This window comes from Cydia splendana, chromosome 23 (assembly GCF_910591565.1).
Source record: "Cydia splendana chromosome 23, ilCydSple1.2, whole genome shotgun sequence".
NCBI classification, from domain to species: domain Eukaryota; kingdom Metazoa; phylum Arthropoda; class Insecta; order Lepidoptera; family Tortricidae; genus Cydia; species Cydia splendana.
This window is the reverse complement of record NC_085982.1, coordinates 3,748,842-3,775,357: the sequence shown is the minus strand read 5'-3', so window position 1 is coordinate 3,775,357 and position 26,516 is coordinate 3,748,842. Positions and strand designations below refer to the sequence as shown.

The 26,516-nt window shown below is 39.3% G+C and overlaps 1 protein-coding gene and 1 long non-coding RNA gene across 3 annotated transcripts in view; both read right to left on the bottom strand.

Annotated features, from left to right (window-relative positions):
* LOC134801905 (uncharacterized) overlaps positions 1–26,516 on the bottom strand; it is a 537,245-nt gene that overhangs the window by 466,434 nt on the left and 44,295 nt on the right. The window lies entirely within an intron of this gene.
* On the bottom strand, positions 1,621–26,427 carry LOC134801818 (WD repeat-containing protein 43). Of its 2 annotated transcripts, none has more exons than XM_063774446.1 (12): positions 26,181–26,427; positions 25,672–26,001; positions 24,859–25,025; positions 23,004–23,142; positions 17,464–17,612; positions 16,746–16,896; positions 14,587–14,763; positions 11,234–11,358; positions 9,845–9,973; positions 6,590–6,712; positions 3,409–3,521; positions 1,621–1,806 (listed from the first exon to the last, which is right to left on the bottom strand). In XM_063774446.1, exons 1-12 carry the CDS (start codon positions 26,352–26,354, stop codon positions 1,643–1,645), a joined length of 1,941 nt encoding a protein of 646 aa, XP_063630516.1. In that variant the 5' UTR covers positions 26,355–26,427; the 3' UTR covers positions 1,621–1,642. The 2 variants fall into 2 exon arrangements, with proteins under 2 accessions (XP_063630516.1, XP_063630517.1); XM_063774447.1 differs by having other exon boundaries at positions 25,672–25,989; positions 26,181–26,425.

Sequence of the window (26,516 nt, the reverse complement as noted above, 5' to 3'; positions counted from 1 at the left end):
AATGATCGTATTAGATTCATAATTGTTACATATTTATCCGTAACTTATTTTTAAAACTTGTTTTTCAATTAAAAGACACATCAAGATTACCTTATTTCTAATGCTACAAAAAACGAACTATAGATATAAATTTGGTCTCGTATTTAAGGGCTGATTGAGGGCTCATTTAGACGATGTGAGAACTCACATGCGAGTTGCATTACATTGCGGGTTTTGATCGGTCGGTTGAATTGGACGTAACCAACAGTCCGTAATGTATAGTTGAATTATCGAGAAGATGGAATTGCATTTGTAGTGGTTGTATGCTGATAGTACAAGAAAATAGAAAATTCAAATATAGAATGCCTGTAAACAAACAATACTACTACATATGCAATTCCACGCTCTCGATGATTCAACTATAACTAAAATCGCATTCGAGTTCGCGCGCCGTGTAAAGCGGGCATTACATTATACAATTTGCAGTGCGCTAATTAAGTGTTGCTAGGCGAGATAAAAAAAGAGCTTGTCCATTACACTAGCTAGCGACGCTAGTTAGTGTCTTATTTTCATTTTAGCAGTCATCATCGTTCGAATCGAACGTCGCGGCTCGGTCGAATTCTTTGTACATTTCGAGAAGCACTTTGTTACCATGATTTCTAATGTCTTTGTTCTTGTAATCTTTGTTTTTTATCCCATAAAAATGGCATGTCTTTATAAAGTTCAATCATGTTTAGCAGTTCTTCCTTTCCCTAGTCTGTGGCTGCGTCATTTTGAACTGAAATGCAATAAATAAAACATCCATACGTTCGAGTGCGCCGGTGGCGTGCCGACAACTGACCTTACACAGTAAGCGCTAAGCGCGCTAAAACCATTTACACTATGCGTTCTAGTGCGCTAGATAGCGCTAGTGCGGCAGAGCACATGCGATCGCACTAGATTGGGGCACTAACTGGCTAACTGTATTTACACTATACTAAATGAGTGCGCTAACTCAGCTAGCGCACTGCAAATTGTATAATGTAATGCCCGCTTTAACCTTTTCGACGCCGTGTCAAATACAAAAGCAGTCACGCGGACGCCACGTCACCGAAGTGTCAATACTGAAATTGTACTTTATGCATATGCACGTAGGTCTATGTTGCTCTGTGGTCTGTGACCGATTAATCAGTCTTTGGCGTTGAACCTGCGGTGCGGATATATCGGTAATTGGCGTCCAAAAGGTTAAACTCTTTTCCACTGTCTGGCTACTGAAATATTACACAAATTTTTGGCGGGAAATTTAAAAAAATTTAGGCTGGTCACACTTTGTGTAGTAGGAATTATAGTTTTGATACTAGAAAATATTTTTGATTTTCTGTGCACACGTAAGGTACCTAAGAAAATAAGTTAAATATACGTTGACTTGCACATAAAGTCAGCTCACATAAAATACTATCATGTTGTCCCTGTCCGTCGATGTTATTATAACAGCCAGTGTGCGACCACCATTAAAAGCTAATGTTAACCGTGCCCATTTTGGTATTTAAAAGGATCATAAGGGTGGTATTCCACCTGTCCAATGTGTATTGCGTCTCACATTGTGCTTAATGTGAGTGAGATACCACCCTTAACTAACTAAAGGTAAATAAAAGCCATATAACAATTAACATAACATATATTGTCACTCCCCCCCGCTGTCGCTCTCATCACTGCCGTTCTGGACCTTTTGCCGACGCCGCGGGCGCTCCTCGTCACTGTCATCATCATCATCGTCGAACTCCTGTTCGTCGAAGGAGGCGTCGCTCGCTGACTGCCGCTCCACTTCCATCTCCTCGTCCGAAGTGTCTGTGGAATAAATTTCCATTTTAAAATAATGAAAATAAAATAATTTAATTCGTCATTCATTATTCGGTTAGGGAAAGCCGACAAAGTTAAAAGATATACATTTTTTGTCTCTTCTATTCCTGAAAAGCTAATGATAGAAGGTAAGCGATCTTGAACCGTCTTTTAATTGAAAAACGCTTTTTAAAAATCAGTTACTATTACTTATGAAAGCAAAAGAATAAAAACGATCGTATTAGATTAATAATTGTTACATATTTGCCGTGACTTATTTTTAAAACGTGTTTTTCAATTAAAAGACATGTCAAGATTGTTTACCTTTTTTCTAATGCTAAAAAAACGAACTATAATACAAAAACCTAAAATCACAGTGTAAAAAAGTAACAGTGGACCGACGCCTTTGATGTTTGTGTAAATGCCGACATCGCACAAGAACACAGTAGGGTTGACATTGACACATAATTTTACACAACTGCCCAAGACTTAAACTTGACTTACCTACTATAAGACACACTGTAAGTACCGAGCTACTAACAATGGCGACGTATGCAGCTCGGGTGCGCGCGAGCCACCCCTAGCCCCTCGCATGCCGCACGATTGCCCTGCGACGACGGCTACGTCGAATGATTGTATTGTTTTATAGACTGCTAAAATTGTGCGCGGTGCGCGTCTACGGCCGTCTCGTCTTTGGTTAAACGAAATAACCGAGTTCGGATGTGCGCAATCCTACAATAGATGGCGCTATCAACCACATACCGTCATAGAAGGTAGGATCATATAGAAGTGGTATACGCGTGCCTCCGTGAGGGACAAAACATACGCAATGCGTCACAATGATTGGTCGAATTTATTTGTCGCCCACCATTATCCACACTAAAAAAAAGGTGGGGAACAAAAATATGTGAGACTGTGACAAGGACAAACAATAATAGCGCTTTCTCTGCTACTCCTACTGAAAGATACGTACAAAAAGAATAGATAGTATAGAGGGGTCCTGTCATTGTAAATTGTGTAGTCACTGTTAATTTACTGCCATCTACCGACACACGACTAAAACTCAAAATGAAAACGTATAAAGTTATCAAAAAATGTATATATATGGATAAATTATTTTATTATTTTTATATCATTTTGATCCATGTTCATTCACTGATATCTATGTGTTAAAATTGTTAAATATGAAACGGTGTCGTCACGCCATCTAGCCGAGGATAGGCTAAAGGTGTGTGCGCCATCTATTCGAGAATGACTTTTACTTGAATTCCGAGGCACGTTTTTTCCTTAGACTTTATTCGTCTTATACGAAGTTACATATGTCTTTGATACGTAAGACTATCCCGTTCTGTCAGTTATCCCCACCACTCATGCCCAATCCAGTTTAATACTAGATTCATGCATACCGTTGTACTGGTTCCTCGGCAGGTGCTGTTTGTTTCTCTGCCCGCTGTGCCAGCGTGAGCTGAAGTAGTCTTCCTGACACGTTTAGTAGCACGTAACCATGGCAACGGAGTGACAAGTCGATACACCCATACTATTGGTCTTGCAGGGTGGGTGTACGCTATCCCACAATAGAGGGCGCTAGTAACATTGACAATGTTCACTTACCGTTGTAGTCTATGACTGGTTCCTCGGCAGGTGCTGTTTGTTTCTCTGCCCGCTGTGCCAGCGTGAGCTGAAGCCTTCCCGAAACGTTGAGGAGCTGGCACAGGTGCGCGCGTCTGGACAAACACACGGACATGGTTTATACATATGTACTACAATAAAAATAAATTAAAAATGGAAAAATTTACAATTTCGGGCCAGGCCCGAACTAGCGACCATGGATCACTAGCCCATCTGCGAACTGAGCTCAGTAGCTCAGAGTGTAACATTGAGTGCCTCGGTAGCAGAAACAGAAACGTTAGTGCCCCATTTTCCTCTCTGGATATTATTTAAAATATTTTTATGCAATTTGATGTATCGTCATGTGACAACCAAAACTCACTAATTACCACCGCAAGTTCATATAGCCATAGTCAACCGTAAAAGTGCAAGAATAAGGTTGATTTTTGTTTAATTATCTTTTAGTAATTAGTGAATTTTGTATATCAATCCAACTATCAATCAATTCAATCATAGTTATATTATGCTCCTTCGTTTGATTTTTAGGGTTCCGTACCCAAAGGGTAAAACGGGACCCTATTACTAAGACTTCGCTGTCCGTCCGTCCGTCCGTCCGTCCGTCCGTCCGTCCGTCCGTCCGTCTGTCACCAGGCTGTATCTCACGAACCGTGATAGCTAGACAGTTGAAATTTTCACAGATGATGTATTTCTGTTGCCGCTATAACAACAAATACTAAAAACAAAATAAAATAAAGATTTAAATGGGGCTCCCATACAACAAACGTGATTTTTGACCAAAGTTAAGCAACGTCGGGAGTGGTCAGTATTTGGATGGGTGACCGTTTTTTTTTTTGCTTTTTTTTTTGTTTTTTTTTTTTTGCATTATGGTACGGAACCAAGGCCTATTGACTTCCTTGAAACGATGTGACCCTTCAAAATTGTGCATGTGTTGTCCGTTCCCAGACGAGATTGCCAGTAATTAACATCAAAATATTTTACTACAGCAACATTGCTAGAACTGGCTTTGTCTATAGATGCGATTTCTAGGAACAAATCAAATTATTTTGATTTGTATTTTATGAAGTAGTCATATGTAAATTATTATTTATTTTTTGATATATGTATATTATTATCTATTATATTTCAGTTTTTCTTTGTCTATGTTCATAAAATCTACGAAGGGTAGACGTGCCTCTACCCTCCTTGATAAAATAAAAAAAAATCTTTGTCAATTGGCCTCTTTGATAGGCCTTGATTTGGGTCTGGCCGGTAAGAACATAGACAAGATAAAAGTCTGTAATGTCAATGCTGTCATTTAAGTCATTTAATGCAAAAATATAAATTTTCATATAAAACGATTTATTCACATGAAATATATTTATTTACCTATTAATTTTGAAAATAAAATCTATTCATATGTACGAGCAACATATCTAAATGCGTCTTCGCACAGACTTAGTTAAATTTAAACCGTTGTCTCTCTTCCTTCCTTGCTGTATGTATCCGGCAATGGCGACTTTATCAACAATTCTTATCCGGATTATGGAAAGCCCTAATGTGTGTGTGGAAACCGTTGTAGTAAATCAGAAACAGCGATAATTTCAAGGTAAGATATATATTAATCTTTAAATAAAAATGAGCGTGCTAATTACCAAATTCAAATATAATAATTTAATCTTACTATCCCCGTAAGTCCCGCGGACGCGTCCGAAATTATAATCACAATTCAACATAGATGTAAAACCCCACAGTGTTTAAGCTGGTAACCCTAGGAATTAGCGACGTTAGTAATTAGGAAGATAGATTATATTGTTTAATTTTTTGACTATTTTGTTTTAGAAAGTGAATCAGCAGATGGCTTGAGCTTGAGATAATAATATAATCCTGGGCCGTCATATGATTTCTTGGAAAAAGCTCAGAAGGGCACGTATCTGCCGCATATCCAAACTAGTTTCCCGGTGACCAAGAACGCTGCGCGGAGCTGTGAAGCAGAAAATGTCCGATAACCGGATAGATGTAATAACAACTTGTAACCATTTGCCATATCAGTGTATGTATTCATATGTATTATGAAAATATTTATATCTTAATAATACGTAACTTTTTGTTACCTTTTATATTTCACGAATTTCTGAATATAGTACCTAATCATTATCTTTTAACGTATTTTTTTACTTATTTGTGAAATGCTAATTTAAGAGCCCAACAACGTGCACACTAGCGCCACTGCTAAATAATCGTGATTATTTAAATTTAACGACATGTATTTAAAAAAGGGGCCGCTACGGACTGTATTGTGTATTTAGGTACCTTTTGAATACATCAAACTAGATTTTATGTTGCTGGATTCGTCGATCTATGGGCTCAAAACAAAAACGGCCGTTTTAACTTTGGACGGGTAGATTGACGAATCCAATAACATAAAAACTAGTTTATTGTATTCAGCAGTGGCGCTAGTGTGCACGTTGATGGGCTCTTAAAAACCTGACCCCAACAAAAAATAAAAAAATACAAAAAGAAATTCCCTCTCTGGGATTCGAACCCAGGACCATTAGCTTCCTGAACTGGATTACTGCCAATACCCGCTAGGCTAAACGGGTTGTCAATTCTAATTACAATGGTATCCCACCAGAGCGCTAGTAGTATAAACGAACTTTTGAAAGGGACATTTTTTTGTATGGAGTTATCGTTCTTCTCCTAGTGAGTATTATATTCTTTGTACGGAACCCTTCGTGCGCGAGTCCGACTCGCACTTGCCCGGTTTTTTTTTAATTATTAAAATTCCAAACAAATTATGAAATGCTCCTAACTCTTATAATAACCAAATATTTGAAAATATCAAACTTAAGGGGCATTGCTATGATTGATATCCATCAAATTGCATAATATAATTTTCTATAATATGAATATACAGAGAGGAAAATAGAGACCACGTTTATTTATTTAATTTTAAACTTTATTACACATCAAAAAAGGTACGTTTGTATGGAGAACCGAACGTCCCCTTTCTTCTTAAAAACAAATGTGACGTTCCACGGCAAAAGGTACCTTATGGCGGCTGGCGCTTACGTCGCATAGCGCCGCAATAATATTGGAGCGGCGTTAATAATAGCGTAAGCGCCTACCGCCATAAGGTACCTTTACCCGTGGAACGTCACAAATGAACCACACTGATCTCTCATACCTGTTGGTGAAAGTGGCCAGTAGACTGCCCAGCCGCTCGGCGTTCTGCGAGTTCATGGTGGCCAGCAGCAGGGCGGCGTGCGAGCGGAGGATGGCGGACACCCATACACATACTGTGGCACATCTGTGGACAACATATACCTAGTATATTTTTAGAGCACCGTACAAAACTTTGTTCACGGTGCTCTTATGGGATCACTTCGGTCTTGCAAATCGGTTAAATGCGTTTTTCTCAAAGACCGTTTGATGTAGTTACCTAAAATTTGGAATAGTTATGGCAAGTACCATCACTAACACTGTGAATAAGTCAAAACTGCTTATTTCTGATTTTAGGGGGAAATTTAAGGGGTTGAGAGGAGTAGTTGAATTTTTTTTTATTTGTAAGAATCGTGTGGGGTACCATTAGAAAGCTTGCAAAAAATTGAGTCGATGGACTGATTTTGACTTCATTTTAGAGTGCAATAGTTTCGATAAAAAATGCATTTAAAGTTGCAAGTTTTCATACAAAAATTTTCACCTCTGTCCTGGTGATTTTCGCGAAAACTATAGCTAACAGGCAGATGACCAGTCAATACCCAACTTAAAGAAGCATGGAGACGGCGGGAAAATTATCAGCTTAACTTTATCTTTATTAGTTTTTCAACTGCAGCCTGATCTTTGGTTGCTTAGGGCTAGCTAACTGATGCTTACACTGGTCATTTCATATTAGGAAGTAGTTTTAGCGAGAAAGATCCTTAGTTAAAACTTTGGCATTGAAATTTATGACTTATGTCTTTGATACAAAGTTTAATTCTGCTTGCTTATTTTTGTGGGATATTTTTTTTCTGAATAGCCTACTATAAGTATGAGAGAGATCTACAAAATACAACCTTATTATATTGCAAATAAGTTTAAATTTCGAACGGGCTTTCCAACCAATTGACTATCTCAATGTGCCCAGTAAGAATCATATTTATTATTGCAGTTTATCTGAAAAAAATCAAATTAAGAATTCCGTTCTTCACTGTCGTTGTGTTTTTTTTTTCACAATAGAGCACATAGAGTTAGTAAGGCGTATAGAGAAAGGGAACGGTGCTCTGAACACCGTAGTCTTGACTTCGTGCTTGGCCAATTATTTATAGATGTGCTTTACGCGTGCGCCCGTGAGGGACAGAACATAGAATACGTAGTGTGACAAAATTAAAAACACGTTGCCACTTTATTGTGTTTAGGCATAGAGAAAAAAGTACATAGAGTACTTCATACATCAGTTCTGGTACCAAAACGACTATTATTTTCGTAGTCGACATCTAGCATCGAGTAGCAGAATTATCAGTACTGCTACTTGACAATAGATGTAGCGGCGACCGAAAAGTCTAATGCTCAACAATTTATATATCTTATTTATATATATCTAATGCTAATATTATAATCGGATTAACCGTAACTCTATTTTCAACTCCTTCTGCTTCTAATATTAGTTGTAAATTGTTGTTCAATACAATTTTCGTGAGTCGCCACACGAGAACCATCTAGTATCAAGTAGCGGTACTGATAATTCCGCTACTCGATGCTAGATGTCGACTGCGAAAATAATAGTCGTTTTGGTAGCAAAACTGATGTATGGAGTGAGCACCCTATTCTTACTAGAGTCTGGCTAGCCAAAAATTGTTGACAGATATTTCGTTCTTGTATCACCAATTGTCTATGATTTGAAAAAAAAAGCTAAAAGTCAGTTGACAATTTATGTCATTCATTCAAATTGTTTGCGGTTTATAAGGGGTTTATTTTAAGTAATATTAATAATGTCTATACTGAGTGAGGTTCGCAAACTATTATTTAAGTTCGTAAATAATTACGACAATGTGCGAAGTCGACGTGTAGCGTTATATAACGAAAAACTGCAATGTTTACAACTTCTAAGCAAATGTAAACAAATTAGAAGGTTGGTGCTCTATAAATATTTTGATACTTAGCATTTAGCATATTTGGCATAGTACTTGTGTATTTTTTTGGTGATGCATTAATATTACGGTATGATCGAGCTAGGTCTTATTTACACTACATTTCATTTTTCGCCTTGTTACAATGGTATATGGTGAGAAAGTGTTAACATATGTGTTTATCGTTGACTGTACTTCACATAGTGGTAGAAATTATGTGAGCCGGCTTTGAGTGCACGTCAACGTATATTTAACTTATATCCTTAGGTGCCTTACGTGTGCACAGAAAATCAAAAATCTTTTCTAGTATCAAAACTATAATTCCTACTACACAAAGTGTGACCAGCCCAAGATTTTTTGAATTTCCCGCCAAACATTTGGGTAAAATTTCAGTAGCCAGACTCTATATTCTCACCTAAACCATAGTTAGGTGATGAAGCCAAAGGTCAGTAATGTGAGGCGGGGCTCACTCCGCGGTTTCGTCGCATCGCTACAAGTACATGCGGCCCTCACCAATTTTGGTGTCTAGCAGTAGTAGTTGCCGCGCATCGCTACGGAACGGACGCCTGCTCGCGCGTGCGCGGCTGCGGTAATTATTTATTATTTAAATACATTTACACGGCATTACAGCATATGCCAATACACCGCATAATTAAACTAATTACGTATTACAAACACAATAAATATATATAAAGTAAAATACAGGTAAACATTAAAAGTCAAATGCAAGTGCTGGAAAGCCTTTCATCCATCATCTCACAAAACCTCAGACACTCCCGGCACACATTCGCCCATCTCCACGCAAACAAGTCACACTCTGGTGCTGATGTCAGGAGTGCGTTGAGCAGCGATAACGCGCGGAGGAGTGGCGAGTTTCTGTGCGATACTGTGCGCGCCGCCGGCACGGCCAACAGTGGACGCGTTCGCGGCCTCAAACAGACTCGAGGAATATCCGGGACGTACAACCTCACGACTCGAGCTATCAGTTCCGGGCAGTCCGAGTCACCGCGCAGTATACGACAAACAGTAGTCAGTAAGATGTTGTTACGCCTTACCTCTAGAGAATTATATCCAAGGCAGCCTAGTATGAATTTTGTTGGGTACAAAAAAGGGTAGTACCCATATCTTTTTTTGTACACAAATCTCAGAAAGGCCTTTTGGATTTTCTCTAGAAGTAGGGCGTAAGAAGACTCGTACGGGTTCCAAATAATAGATGAGGCCTCAAGCTTGCTCCTCACTAAGGCGTTGAAAACCATCGCAATGGCCCCAGTGTCACGGAAATCCTTGACATGTGTAATGTAAAACTATATCACGTAAGCCATAGCAATACTTACGTGGCGGTACGTTTGGTGGCGAGCGCGGCGAGGTGGTCGAGCAGCGGCGGCACGACCTCGGCCGGGAGCTGCGCCGCCGTGCGCGCCGCCGCCGCGCGGCTCGACTCGTGCACCACCATCTCCAGGATACTGGAAAATAACATATTATTAGAGATGCCCCGAATAGTGAATTTGGCCGAATACCGAATATTCGGCCACCCTCTCGGCCGAATAGCGAATATTCAGCATGACATGCGAACATTTTGAGTCACAATTATTATGAAAACTGTTCGCCAACAAAAGCACAACGTTTGCTAAGATATATATATATATTTTTTTTTTTTTTTCATTTGGAGGAGGATTTGGATTTTATGTCGAACAGAATTAATGAATGTAGTTAGAGTCAATCAAATCAGACCCATGATAAAAATAAAATGTTCAATAAATGCTCAAAAACGTGCGTTCGATTTTTTTTTTGCAGATTGACACTTTCCAAGAATTCATTTTAAATATTAATCATACCTAGTTTTTGGTTATTTTTTTTGATTTTTTTTTTATAGGTAGGTGCAATAGATATTCGGTATTCGGCCGAATAGTAGGTAACTTTCGGTCGAATACCGAATATTCGGCAAAGTGGCCGAATAGGCCGAATACCGAATAGTTGCCGAATATTCGTGGCATCTCTACATATTATAGTCTGTCGATTTGTAACTGGCCCCGATCCGCTAATCCTTTTGTCTATTGTTAAGTAAAACCGCACGTGCCTCTACCTGTAAAAAAAAGGGTCGTGTAATTCTCTACGGTTACCGAGTGCTGGCGAGTCCAGTCTAAAATGTATCATCCAGATGCGTAACAAAAGCGCGTTATCGGAGAGCGCACCTACTGGTTTATTGAGCGTTGAACTAGCCCGCGCTCAGGTGCCAATTAGAATAATTAAGACCCTTTTTAGCAGGTAAGTATCACGTGCGGTTTTACTTAACAATAGACAAAGGATTAGCAGTTCGGGGCCAGCTACAAATCGACAAACTATACACAACACTAATAGTAGTAGTCTCTCAAAAAACCGCGAGGAGTGGCGTCGCCTGGAGGAGGCCTATGTCAAGGACAGCCTGACAAAGAAAAATAAACAAAAGAGTAGAAACAAATAAATAAAACATAAATAAATACTTGTACCTATAGTGTAAAACAAAATGTAAAAATGTATATGTCAGGAATAAAGGCTATTTCAATTCAATAGTAGTAGTAATCACTTTATTGTACACAACACAGGTTTACAAAAAGAAATTAAAGTAATGGAAGTACAAAGGCGAACGTATCCCTATAAGGGATCTCTTCCAGCTAACCTTCGAGTAGATGCGAGGAAAACTCTAGTCAGGGCAGTGAAATAAAAACTTATTGTAATGTACATACTTAGAGTCGTTAGACTGTAGTCCCTGTATGAGTAGCCTGGTGAGGTTCTGGTTGACGGCGGTCTTGTCTCTGGCCGCCGTGTCCAGGGTGAGGTTGGCGAGCCGTCGCTCCATCGGCACCTCCACCTGAACACAAAATATTATTCATTGTACTTTTTGTAGGCACTTAAAAAAAATTGCAAGCTGTATTTACAAAATTTCATACATATTTTTATATACAGGGTGCTTTTGTTATCACTGACCGAACTCTGAGGGGTAATTCATAATTCATAATTTATTTATTGCATCCATGGTTGTTACATTGGTGTTACATAGTAATAGCACAGTATAAGAACAGTAGTGAATCTTCATAGAAATGTGCCGCTGCCGGCTTGAATGTGTGCGTGCGCGCCGTGCGCCGTGTACGCACGCGCTGCCACGCACACATTAGCATAATATACGGGGGAATACGGTGGCGGCAGTGTGGGCCGTACCGCGATTGTGATCGCGCGCATTCGAGTACGCTACCCGCCCGCTCGCATTTGTCTGCTCTGACGGTACGCCTTAATTTTTTTGATCATGACTATGAACAGAGGCAATAGTATAAGTAAGGTACTAGATTGAAAAGCTTGATTACATCACTATTGTATACAATACTTTTTCTACGAATCAACAAAAATAATACTTTAAACTAGTAGAATCATACAAACAAACCAAACCAAAAGTATACAGCTAAGATACGGGAGCAGCCGCGATACCTTCATAATACTGGTACGCGCCCCGGCCGCCGCGTTAGTTGGTCAATGACACCTTCTCGTAACTCATGAGGCCCTGGTACTTGCTCCGCGCTAAATTAAATTTTTAGACAGTTGTTTTCTCGATTTTGGCCACCGTAGCCTATGGAGACTAACAAGCAACACTAAGTGGTTTTCGTAGTCTATGGATGTTGCTATATTAAGGGTGTCACATGCGCGTTTCTGATTTATGAACCTATTGTTTTTACCATACAACCTAAAATTAATAATTAATTTGAGCTATGGTTTTGTTTCGTCCTCTTGACCGCGGCGAGCTGTAATTGCTCATTTTCATTATAGTTGACTAAACTGTATCGAAATGAATATTATAGTTGAGTTGGGAGCCCGTGCATTAAAAATACCCATTTGCAGTTTGGTATAAGAAATCTTAATTCAAAAATTACAGTCGTACAGTAGAAAAAAAATATAGTGTCTCAATAACGACTCCTCAAACCCGGACTTGTCATTCTTCATAATACCTACTTGCCCATGCTTCCCTAAAACCTTTTTACTAAATTTATACGTAAGGATGAGAATTTACTTTACTTTAACCGCTAACAATAAAGCGTTCCGAACATGCAGAAACCGGAGGATTTTTTTTTGTATCGAATTTATAATTTTTTTAATAACTGCCATTTCCTAATGTTAATATTTAAAAAGCGTTTTATTTATACTTCATTTATGAATTGATAGAACATTTCATTATATTATAATAAATAGAAACGTAGTGCTACTCATAATACGCAAATAATATTTAACTAAACATAAAAGTGACAACCCTAAGCGCCAACGCAAGAGTAGGCAAATAACTTGCCGAGCGGCCTTAGATTCACTACTGTTCTTAGTGTACTGTGGTAATAGTGAGTTTCACATGGACCCTGGTAGGGCACAGCAATAGTCTTAGAACTAAATTATGCTACGTATTCGACAGTATTTATATAATAATTATAAAATTAGGTCTTTTAACAATGGTTAAGAGATTGTATTTTAAAATTTTATAGTAATGAATGTCTAGGAAATATTATTGATAATTGATATGTAGGTCGGTGATATGTAGGTCATACTGAACAACTTTTACTATGGGACCAACGCCGATATCCAGAAAAAAAACGGGTTGCACTCCGAGAGTGCCGGCAGAAGTGAAAACTCAAAACTCAATGACATTGTAACAGTTTTTCGATCAGGTCACGTGCCGGCTTACGTCTTACGAATCTTACGGTCACGTGACCTGTCGCGAGTTTAACATTTTTTCCCCATCACAAAAAGTGCACAGCGCCGCTAAAGAAGTTTTCACTTAAAAAATCTGCTGTTCTATAGAAAACATTGACTCTGAGTCACCGAAATGTATGGGACTAATATGAGTATGAGACGGCAGATTTTTATTGCGCGATTTCGAGGTTGACCCTACAGTACAATTTGCTCAGTATGACCTACATATTCACGCCGCAGAGTTTAGTCAGTGATAACTGAAAACAAAAGCACCCTGGTTAGTTTAAAGATAAATAGGTAAAGTTATACATATAAGAAAAATAACCATTGACCAATCCTTACCTTGTTTTTATATATTTTTGTACAGTATTTTAGGAATGGCATGTATACCTTGTGATTTAGAAATAAGACAATTTTTTTACAGCCGATTATGAGGCTTGTAGCAAAGAATAAATAAATAATAGTACTAGGTATGTACGTAGGTTTCGTGGGTTTCGTCATTACAAAACTAAAATGGAATTGAGCGGGACATGTTGCTAGGCAGAGTGATGGCAGGTGGACTAAAATGTTAAGAGCCAACGGGAGTGGTCATTTCTCCATACAAACGTGCTCCTCGTGGTTTTTGAAGCTAGAGCAATGATTTTTTCAACACAGATTAATACTGCCAATATCTGTGTCGGACCGTTTTGCTTTTTTTGATATTTTTGTTTTTTAAGGCGCTAGAGCCCTTCAAAAATGGCCAAAATGGCCTAATTGACTATGCCGCAATGAGAGGCGTGGCATTCAAAACTGATATCAATTAGCCAAAAAAGCAAAACGGTCCGACACAGATAATTTCATAATCATTTAGATTTCCTAATTTGGTTACGATTGGTTTAAGTTTTGGAGGAGGAAACAGAGGAGTACGAAACCTCGATTTTTGAGATTTTTACGCAGGATTTTTCGCCTTGTCCTTATCGCAGTACATTTAAAACTCAGCTCCTGTTTCGTCTTAATAGAATGGTGGCCGCTTTCAAATGAAAGAAGCGCCTGGCGTCCGTTGGCTCGTTGGGTGGACGACATCCGGAAAATTGCGGGTCACTTCTGGATGAGATTAGCTGAGGACCGGGACAAGTGGCGTACTAGAAGAGGGAGGGATATGATGATGATGACTAGGTACAGAAGGTTCACTCTCTAACAAAACGCGTCTATTACGACAGATATGACCGCAAGGTGGCGCAAGCGCGAGCAGGCGTCCGTTCCGTAGCGGTGCGCGGCAACTACTATGGCTAGACACCAAAATTGGTGCGAGCCGCATGTACTTATAGCGACGCGACGAAATCGCGGAGTGAGCCACGCCTGCTTGTATCTAGAAATAAATGTTTTTTTTTACCTTGGCGCCCGGGGCAACTCGCTTCCTAGTAACCCCTCCCATCGGCTCGAGGTATTGTGCATCTTTGCTGCTGGTTGCAGCTACTTTGTTGATCTCGTTCGGAGTGCTGCCTTTGATCTTCTTCGGTTTGGTGTCGCCTCGGATCAGGACTTGGGTCTTCGAGGAGAGGTCTGACGTCTGAAACAATGTGAAATGTGTATAAAGTTAGAAAAAAGATACTCAAAGATACTTAGATACCTAAACTGTAAGATGTGATTTGATAAATTGTGCCGTTTTCAACCAAAAGGATACTTATTGTCGCTTGTCAATAAGGGGCTATTTCCATAAAGCTTCAATTTGAAATCAACCTTATCGACAACCGACAATGTGGTACCTTTTTTTCAATTGAAAACGTCAAAATTTGTCGACTCTTTATTATGATCAAATGGTCTCAGGTTTAAAGGACTTACCTTTAGACACTAAAATAGGCTAGTTGCCTAGCCACAAAATATCAAAACGGTGTGTTACTATCAATTTAGTACTTTTAGCCGATTTTTTAATTATTAAAGTGGGACTGGAAATCAACACCGAAAAAACTAAACTTATGACAAATGGACAAAAAATTAAAATGTCAATAAACAACAACATAATAGAATATGTAAATGAATACACATATTTAGGACAGATAATTTCTCCAGAACACCAGAATGACAAGGAAACAGAAAACAGAGTGTGTATTGCATGGAAAAAATACTGGTCATGGAAAGAGGTTATGAAGAACCCGGAAATCCCACTAAAATGCAAAAGTAAATTGTTCAACTCTTGCATCCTCCCTAGCATGACATATGGTTGCCAAACGTGGGCCTTAACACAAAAAAATAGGAAATCCCTAGAAGTATGTCAACACAACATAGAGAGAAGTATTCTCAACATCAAAAAGAAAGACAAAATAAGACTAAGCACCATAAGAAAAAACACAAAATTAAGAGATGTATCCTATGTAACAGATAGCCTAAAATGGAAATGGACTGGACACATGCTCAGAGAGCCAGGACAAAAATGGTCAAAAATTGTTACAACCTGGTACCCCAAAGACGGGAAAAGGAAAAGAGGCAGACCTTACCGCAGATGGGAAGACGACATTAGAGCTATCGCTGGACCAACATGGACATGGACAAGAAGAGCAACTAACAGAGAGGAATGGAAGGTCTTAGGGGAGGCCTATGCCGGGAGGCAAGTCGACCGATGTCAACTCTAACAAAAATGACAACCAACCTTATTCTAAATCAAATTATAATAATAATAGTGTAATATGTTTGACTAGTATGACAAATTTGACAAATATTCAATAACATGACAAAACTGTACCATTTAAAAAAATTTAAGGTCGAAATAAAAGGCTATTTTATTTTATTTTATTTTAATTATTTCATGTACAATTGTATATATTATTTTTTTCTGAAAATAAAAGTCAGCCTAAATGTGTAATAAAGGTTATGTAAACTTACGATTTTTTCGAAGATTAGTGTGGGTCCCTGCATATATCCGATTTGTAAGTTGGAAAGCGACAACAGGCGGCAGCAGACGAGGGGGAGCGGCGTGGCCCGTCCCGGCCTCACCCGTCGTTATGTGCACCGTTAGGTTAGCTAAGCTTGATAAAGGCATGAAGGCTAGTAAACTTACGATTTTTTCGAAGATTAGTGTAGGTCCCTGCATATATCCGACTTGTAAGTTGGACTGCGACAACAGGCGGCAGCATGCCAGGGGGAGCGGCGTGGCCTCCCCCGTCATTATGTGCACCGTTAGGTTAGCTTTGCTTGATAAAGGCATGAAGGCTATAGTAAACTTACGATTTTTTCGAAGATTAGTGGGTCCCTGCGTATATCCGACTTGTAAGTTGGACTGCGACAACAGGCGGCAGCATGCCAGGGGGAGCGCCGTGGCCTCCCCCGTCGTTATGTGCACCGTTAGGTTAGCTTTGCTTGATAAAGGCATGAAGGCTATAGTAAACTTACGATTTTTTCGAAGATTAGTGGGTCCCTGCGTATATCCGACTTGTAAGTTGGACTGCGACAACAGGCGGCAGCATGCCAGGGGGAGCGGCGTGGCCTCGCCCGTCGTTATGTGCACCGTTAGGTTAGCTGTGCTTGATAAAGGCATGAAGGCTATAGTAAACTTACGATTTTTTCGAAGATTAGTGTGGGTCCCTGCGTATATCCGACTTGTAAGTTGGACTGCGACAACAGGCGGCAGCAGGCCAAGGGCAGCGGGGTGGCCTCTCCCGTCGTTATGTGCACAGTTAGGTTAGGCTTGATTGGCTTCGCTGATGCCCTAAAAATACACAAATACATAGTTATTTTGTCAGTCCGTAAATGGGAATAACATTGTGTAATTTCAGCTAATGTCACACTCAATCTAAATGAAAGTATTAATGATTGTAGAAGTTTATTATCCAAATTAAATAGGTAAATTTTATAAACACTGTGGGCATATTCAACCCGACAAATTTTTAAGGTGTATTTTTTTACAAACTAAAATGTCATACAATGTTTCCTGAAATAATTTTTGTTTTAGAGATAATGACAACTTATGTGAAAATTTGTTTCTGTAATCACTTAGTGAAAAACGCCTTTTTGGCTGTGACACTGGAAAAGGAAATAAAAAAAACTTTCCTTATTCCTTGTAATGTTTTTTTTGCCAAGATGTAACAAGAAATAACGCGTCGTGTGCAGAAAATACAAAAAAAAAATCCGGCAAAAACTCATAGAACATTTTTTTGCTCCTTATGTATGTCATAACCTCAGGCATGCGTGGTTAAAATCTGTCGAGTTTAATAGGCCCACAATGTATAATATTCAACAGGACATTAAGAAAGGACTTGTTAGTTTTGATACTCACCCATTTAGCGTGTGCGAGTAATAATGCATCACCCCACTTCTCGTGACGGCTGCCAGGGTCAATTTTACGTCACCCTCCTCTTTGACTCCAACGTCTATCATCTTTGGAGCATCCTCCAATACGAAGTTGTATGTGGGAATGTTCACCGTCTGGAAAATAAATAAACTTTTCAAATCACCAATTCCAAATAGGGCTGTTTCTTCCCTGCTGAGAGGGATTAAAGTACTTTCTTCCCTGCTAGGATGGATCAAAGTTCCAGTTTTCTGTTCTATAGTTCGTTTTTTTTAGCATTAGAAAGAACTTGAAAGAAGGTAAGCGATTTTGACATGTATTTTAATTGAAAAACGCTTTTTAAAAATCAGTAACTATTATAGATGGTCAAGCAAATCTTGTCAGTAGAAAAAGGCACGAAATTCAAATTTTCTATGAGACGATATCCCTTCGCGCCTACATTTTTCAAATTTGCCGCCTTTTTCTACTGACAAAATCTGCTTGACCATCTATACTTGTGAAAGCAGAAATATAAATGATCGTATTAGATTCATAATTGTTACATATTTGCCGTAACTTATTTTTAAAATGTGTTTTTCATTTAAAAGACACATCAAGATTATTTACCTTATTTCTAATGCTAAAAAAACCGGGCAAGTGCGAGTCGGACTCGCGCACGAAGGGTTCCGTACCATAATGCAAAAAAAAACGAAAAAAAAAAACCAAAAAAAAAACGGTCACCCATCCAAGTACTGACCACTCCCGACGTTGCTTAACTTTGGTCAAAAATCACGTTTGTTGTATGGGAGCCCCATTTAAATCTTTATTTTATTCTGTTTTTAGTATTTGTTGTTATAGCGGCAACAGAAACAGGGTGACCACTCTTTACTATAACCCAAATTCCCTGACTTTTCCCGGTTTTCCAGGCGTTTTTTCAAGTTTTTCCCTGACCATAATCTTAAATCATCATCATCATCATCTCAGCCATAAGACGTCCACTGCTGAACATAGGCCTCCCCCTTGGACCTCCATACGTGCCGGTTGGAAGCGACCCGCATCCAGCGTCTTCCGGCGACCTTAACAAGATCGTCTGTCCATCTTGTGGGTGGACGTCCTACGCTGCGCTTGCTAGTCCGTGGTCTCCACTCGAGCACTTTTCGACCCCATCGGCCATCTTCTCTGCGTGCAATGTGGCCTGCCCATTGCCACTTCAGCTTGCTAATCCGGTGGGCTATGTCGGTGACTTTAGTTCGTCTACGGATCTCCTCATTTCTGATTCGATCACGTAGAGAAACTCCGAGCATAGCCCTCTCCATAGCTCGTTGAGCGACTTTAAGTTTTGAGATGAGGCCGATAGTGAAAGACCACGTTTCGGAGCCGTAAGTCATCACTGGTAACACACATTGATTAAAGACTTTCGTCTTGAGGCACTGAGGTATGTCGGACGAAAAGACATTACGTAGTTTCCCGAACGCTGCCCAACCGAGTTGGATTCGGCGGTTGACCTCTTTCTCGAAGTTGGACCTACCTAATTGGACTACTTGTCCTAGGTAGATGTACGAGTCAACAACTTCGAGTACCGAGTTCCCAACAGAGACTGGGATGGGCACAACATTGGCATTTGACATAAGTTTCGTCTTGTCCATGTTCATTTTCAAGCCCACCCGTTGTGAAACTCGGTTGAGGTCATCGAGCATCATGCTGAGTTCCTCCATCGACTTTGCCATGACTACGATATCGTCGGCAAACCGAAGGTGAGTGATGTATTCGCCGTTGATGTTGATGCCAAGTCCTTCCCATTCCAGGAGCTTGAAGGCGTCTTCCATTACGGCAGTAAACAGTTTCGGAGAGATAACGTCTCCCTGCCTTACGCCTCTTCGCAATGGAATCGCCCTCGTGCTCTGCTCCTGTACTCGGACCGACATGGTGGCGTTACTATACAAACACTTCAACACTTCGATGTACCGATAGTCAATATGGCATCGCTGAAGAGACTCAAGCACCGCCCATGTTTCCACCGAATCGAAGGCTTTCTCATAGTCCACAAACGCTAAGCATAATGGCAAGTTATACTCTTCGGTCTTCTGTATAACTTGCCGCAGCGTATGGATGTGGTCTATGGTACTATAGCCTTTTCGGAAACCGGCTTGTTCGGGAGGCTGGAAGTCATCAAGTCTGTGTTCGAGACGGTTCGTGATGACCCTTGAAAACAGCTTATAGACATGGCTCAGAAGCGTGATGGGTCTGTAGTTCTTCAATAGGTTGTTATCACCTTTTTTGAAGAACAGCACCACCTCGCCTCTATTCCATGTTTCAGGCGTTATGCCCTCGGACAAGACGGAATTAAAGAGCTTCTGGAGGACTTTAAGTACCGGTGTTCCACCCGCTCTCAGAAGCTCTGAAGTGATTCCGTCTTTGCCCGGCGCCTTGTTGTTCTTAAGCTGCTTCAGGGCCATCCTAATCTCGTACAGACTGATGTCCGGGATATCTTCGGTATAATGTCGGGACAGCTTGGCTCTTGGATCTCCTACCAAGCTGTCAACGGGCTTTGCGATCGAAGTGTATAACTGTCCATAGAACCTCTCGATCTCACCTAAAACCTCCGCTTTGCTCGACGCTATGCTGCCATCTTCCCGTTTCAGCTTTGTCAGCTGGCTTTGCCCAATAGACTTGTCCTTTGCGAACACTTTGGAGCCTTGGTTTCGCTCAATAGTCTCTTTAATCTTAAATGTAATAAATATAAAATATGTAATTGGAATACATTTTTGAGTTTTCGTAGAATCTGAATTAGTCCAGTCATTATATCCAAAAAAATCGGGCAAGTGCGAGTCGGACTCGCGCACGAAGGGTTCCGTACCATATAAAAAAAAACAAAAAAAAAGCAAAAAAAAAACGGTCACCCATCCAAGTACTGACCACTCCCGACGTTGCTTAACTTTGGTCAAAAATCACGTTTGTTGTATGGGAGCCCCATTTAAATCTTTATTTTATTCTGTTTTTAGTATTTGTTGTTATAGCGGCAACAGAAATACATCATCTGTGAAAATTTCAACTGTCTAGCTATCACGGTTCGTGAGATACAGCCTGGTGACAGACGGACGGACGGACGGACGGATGGACGGACGGACGGACGGACGGACAGCGAAGTCTTAGTAATAGGGTCCCGTTTTACCCTTTGGGTACGGAACCCTAAAAACCGACCCTACCCGTGAATAATCAGTTCTTGGATTTTTTTTCGTAGGTCCCTCGGGGGGGGGTCACTAAGAGTGTAAATTCAAAAAGTAGACTGAATCAGGCTCCTGTGTATATTCGAAAAACGGTTTTTCTTGAATAACTCGGCCATTTTTGATTTTACAGTAAAACCGTGAGGACAACAATTTTAGGAAATTCGATATTTTGGAAATTAAATTTGAAAAAAGAGACTAATTCAAAATATTTTCATCATCTACTAGATACGAGCGATAGAAATTGGGAATCTAGTGGTAAAGTGGTATTGACCACTCGATTTCAATTCTATTAGTAGAATTTAAACGCCTAGTAGTGGAGATATCATTTAACGAAATACACGAAATCGAGTGGTCGAATTTCAAAAATCGGCCCCCTGGACTTAAATTTTCTATCTTTCTGTGTAGCTCCTCCGTGTACAAAAAAAAATGATCCACGCGGCTCGTAATGCTCACTTTACGAGCCGCGTGGATCATTTTTTTTTTTCAATATTTATTTTGTCTATACCGCCGTGGTAGGATATAGCGTTACCTATTATTAACCTATTTAGCGGCAAACGTATCGTAGCGGGTAACGTACGTTGGCGTAGCGGCCAATTTCATAGAAAACCGCAAATCGATGTACGGGGTTAGCCGTTTGGCACACGCATACTAGAGATCAAAATAAAATTTTTGACCCGCAGTTCCTAAAAAAAAAATCCATAGGAGGGGAGTGCTGAGATTGTTTTTTTTTATGAGAGAAAAAATTTTTTTTAGAAACCAATCGTGTATGGTAGGGTTAAAGAGGTATTCCCCGTTGGATATATGGATATTACGTATCATTTTATGATTAATATGCACCGTATCTGCAGTACAGTTCCATTAAGTCTCGTAGAATAGATACTGAAGTAGGACTGTATCACTTAGTATTATTGAAAAACTAAAAAAAAATACTAAATGAAATTATTTTCAAAATTGCTTTATTAGGGTTAGATATGAGGATATCACGTATCATTTGAGGTATATTGTACAAAAAAAATCAGCCATATCGTATCTGGAGAAGCCCAAACTTGGTATGTTTTGAAAATTATTTTTGTTTTAATTTTAAAAAAATGGCTGAAATGTAATGATGTGGTATAGTTTTAGAATCGCCTCAAAAAGCTTTTCTGAAAAAAAAAATTTCCCTCCCATACAAAAAAAACAATGACAGCACTCCCCTCCTACGGGAAATATTTTTAGGAACTGCGGGTCAAAAATTTTGTTTTGACCTCTAGTATGCGTGTGCCAAACGGCTAATCTGTACATCGTTTGGGGTTTTTTAAAGTGTTAGCACATTCACTGCCCCCGACGCAAATGTGCGTCCACCGTCATACAAGTTTGTTCCTAGGCCACGCCCTCTGGCAGTGAATGCGTTAGACTAATTATAGTAGATATATAATATTTGCAGATTATACATAGATTATAGATATATAATGAAGCGATGGTGGCCTAGCGGTAAGAGCGTGCGACTTTCAATCCGGAGGTCGCGGGTTCAAACCCCCGGCTCGTACCAATGAGTTTTTCGGAACTTATGTACCTACGAAATATCATTTGATATTTACCAGTTGCTTTTCGGTGAAGGAAAACATGATGAGGAAACCGGACTAATCCCATCAAGGCCTAGTTTCCCCTCTGGGTTGGAAGGTCAGATGGCAGTCGCTTTCGTAAAAACTGGTGCCTACGTCAAATCATGGGATTAGTACTCAAGCGGACCCCACGCCTATTACTTATTCTGTGCCCAGGCTCCCATGAGCCGTGGCAAAATGCCGGGATAACGCCAGGAAGAAGAAGATATAATGTTTGCAGATGGTAAAATTAATATATTTATTTTTATTTTATTATGTACATACAGAGACAATTTTTATTCCCTGACCTCCATTAAATTTCCCTGACAATTCCCTGACTTTTCCATGACTAGCGAAATTCCCTGACTTTTCCCGGTTTTCCAGAAAGTGGCCACCCTGAGAAATACATCATCTGTGAAAATTTCAACTGTCTAGCTATCACGGTTCGTGAGATACAGCCTGGTGACAGACAGACGGACGGACGGACGGACGGACGGACGGACGGACGGACGGACAGCGAAGTCTTAGTAATAGGGTGCCGTTTTACCCTTTGGGTACGGAACCCTAAAAACGAACTATAGACTATAGGACACTATTTTTACATTTTACATGTAAGTAAAATTCATCTAACTTCTATGAAACACTAAATTTAATCAGCCTATCTACTCACAGCGAGGCAGCGGCGAGATCTATCTTTAATAAAATAACATAGCAGTGACATTGCAAGAAACATGTTACTTACCTTGATTTCTTTCTCAGAGTTTGATATAGATTTCCTCTTCTTCTTCTTATTTGGCGTGATGTCTTCGTCTGTGCCGTTCGTCTGCGGCACCACCTCGGAGCTCACAGTCACGTCCCAAAATGCGAGGAGGCGTTCCGTTCTAGGAAAAACGAAATTTATTTTATTACTTTATTTAACTTTCACACCTGAGGATGCCGAAGACCGGGCAAAGTGGAGAAGATTGAGCAGGAAAGCAGACCATGGCGGGGGTAAACGCTAGGTTGAAGAAGAAGACTTTATTTAAGTTTTACTTTTGTTTATTCCTCACACTCTTTGGACAGTTAAGATGAATAATCTACTCCATTCCAGTATATGCAATATTGTAAGGACAAAACGACCTCAGATTGGCCTAGGCCAATGACAGGATTTGGTTAAATTTCAATGATAACAGTAAATAGGATGAAAGAAACTTCCTGATATGAGTAGCATAATGTTTATATTCATAAAATGTCTGGTTTGCCCATTGATACCAGTTTAACAGTGTAAAAAATGTTTTAGCCCAGTAAATAGTGTAGAATTATGTGTCTATATGTATGTGTCTACAGAAAATAGTAACGTCTTGGCCGGCAGATAGTAAACTACATACATAGGGTAGTAAAGTAAGAAATGTCTCAGATCACGTGTTATTGTCAAACATGTGACCTGATGCTTTCTTTTTTACTGCCCGAGGTGTGTACTGGATATACTATTTTTCTGTTCAATGGACCTGAAAACATCAAATTCGTTCGTTCTTCGTTAGCCGGGTCCACACAGAGCGAACATACGCGCGAGGCAATTTCCTCGCGCACAAAACGGCCAGTGTAGAAATTGCCTCGCGCGTATTCTCGCTCTGTGTGGACCGCTGGCTGTTGCAGTATTCTCTCACATATTAACTTGTTTACTAATATACCTTAAAATCAGCATTATGAAACACTGGTTTATCTTATCTTATTTTATCAATTGCTAAATACTGATAATATTCATACTTGTGCAGTACGTTTTCCTATTCAGAAAAATAAATAACATGTTGTCAGTAGAAGCTATAAGCATAAGTAAACATGATTATCAAAGTAAACATTCATAATTTATTTCTAACCATGTGACTTACATAGAAATATTTTAACTTTACCACTTGTCAATTCAAAGACAAATTAGTTCAATAATAGGGTAATTCGCCAGTAACTCGCCATCCTAAACAAAAAATGAATTCTATTCACCTATAAACATAAGTAATTTTAGTAAAAGGTTTCAATAACTGGCCAGCCTTCAATACCTAGCCACCTTACCTTATACTAATTTGAATTCTGTTTATAGGTGAATAGAATTCATTTTTAGTTTAGGGTGGCCAGTTACTAACCGGCGGCCAGTTACTAACCGGCGGCCAGTTATGGCAAATTACCCTACTAAGATTACTTTAGTTTTGGCAAAAACAGATAAACCAGTGCACTGTGCACTCTTTTTAACGATATTACTTCCTATATCTGCAGTTAGCTATTTAAGTGTTTCATTTTTACCTAATACAGACTCATAACATAACACAAGCCACACATTACAGATTTGTGTAAGATTGTCCCTTAATAGTATTTTTTTTCTAATTATATATTATTCTCGTAAAAATCTGAGTCTTCTTCAGTTGTTCTCTCAATGCTGACAATCGTGAAGACCAGGTACCTCCAAAATAATCTTACTGTAATCTCTCGATAACCCACGTCTTCCCGCTAGTAACAGCAATCGCCAGCAGGAACTGCTGTGTCCGAGGCACTTTATAATAGTTGCATCACTAAGAAGCCTCCATACTAGAGTGTTACATTACAATGTTAGTACAAGACAAACTTACTGTGATCCCTCAATAACCCACGTCTTCTCACTAGTAGCAGCAATCGCCAGCAGGGACTGTTTGGAGGCATTGTGTCCGAGGCACTTCATGACTGTGGCCTCTCCATCGTGGAGCCTCCACACTCGGAGCTGCCATGACGCTGTTATTATGTACTTAGCACTGGTTTCCTGAAAAAAAAAGGTAGATATAAAGTATTCCACCAGAATCTTTTTTATTTTTGTAAGAAGAGTTTTGGCACTTATGACTATGACATTGCTAATTTGTCAGCAATGTCATGGAATATCATCAGGTAACAAATCAGCTAAACTAGGAGCTACTGGATCTAGGAGGGTTCTGTTTGTAGGCAGTAGACGCTTTTCACTACATACAGATTTTTTCTTGTTATTGGCAACAATAGCATTGTAACTTGCATTGGCACTGGATATAAAGAGTAATTAAAATGATATGAGGCTGGATAAACAACACAAATTGTTAAAGTAAATTCTCAAGAATTGTTAATACACAAAATAATTAGTGTGTTGTAATGCCATAGTCATGTTTTAAGAAATATTTAAAAGCTATAAATTACATGTATATCTCATTAATAGTTATAATTACTGAATTCGAATAAATTCTAATTGTCTTGAAAAGCTTATTTATATGTTTCCAATGTAGTTGTATAGTAAATTTAAATTTCATAGTCAAAGTCATGTAGCTTACTGTACACATAACATTGTTTTGTATTACTTAATTATCATAATCATTTGACAAATATGTTATTTAAACCCACGATTTTAGACCACCACACACATATGGAAGGTTAAACCAACTCACCTGACTATGAGGTATAAGTTTGATGGCACTGATAGTGCTGACTGCTTTATTCTTATTATCCATATTCACATGATAATTGTTACTCTGGCCCGCGCCCAACTTCCACTCACAAATGTAGTTACTCTTATTACAACTAAATAAACCATCTCTTCTGTTCCAGTCTAAGGCAGTTATCTTCTGTTCCTTCCCAAGTTTCTCTTCTAAAACTGTTTGCACTTTCGCTTGTGCTACTGAATATATTAAAATCTTCCCGCTGGTCGTTCCTACGGCTATACATTGTGCCTCCTGGTCTGAAATACTTGATTTTCGCTTCTCTTTCTTTACAGGGCTCTGGAATTTTAAGGTTATGTTATCTTTGATGCTGAACTTATTGAAAACTAAGTTTCGTTTACGTATTCTAGGTGAGTTCGTATCATAAGTTAGTACAGAACTCATTTAGAGTTTTAAAAGTCATAAATATAGTGTTTAAGTAAAGTTTAGTAACAAAAACCACGTGTAAATTGACTTACCTTGGACGTCGCAATAGTTATCCATTGCAAACATGATGGCGGGGCCGTTAAATGAAGGTCTGGCGTGTACTCCTGTTTGAGTATATTATTTTCTGTGTCCCATATCCTTAATCTACCATCTTGGCTAATCGCAGAATAATATTTTCCGTCTTCGGAAAATGCCGCCTCTGCCATCTTTACATGTCAAGACAGAAGTTATGCGACTGTTCCGTTATGCCGATTATAAACAACGTGTGAAGTCACGTGACTTGGTAAGTTGGTTGTTAAAGTTTGAAACTGAAAATACATATGATAAATGAATGAAATTACCTTAATTATATGTTGAAACTTATTTAT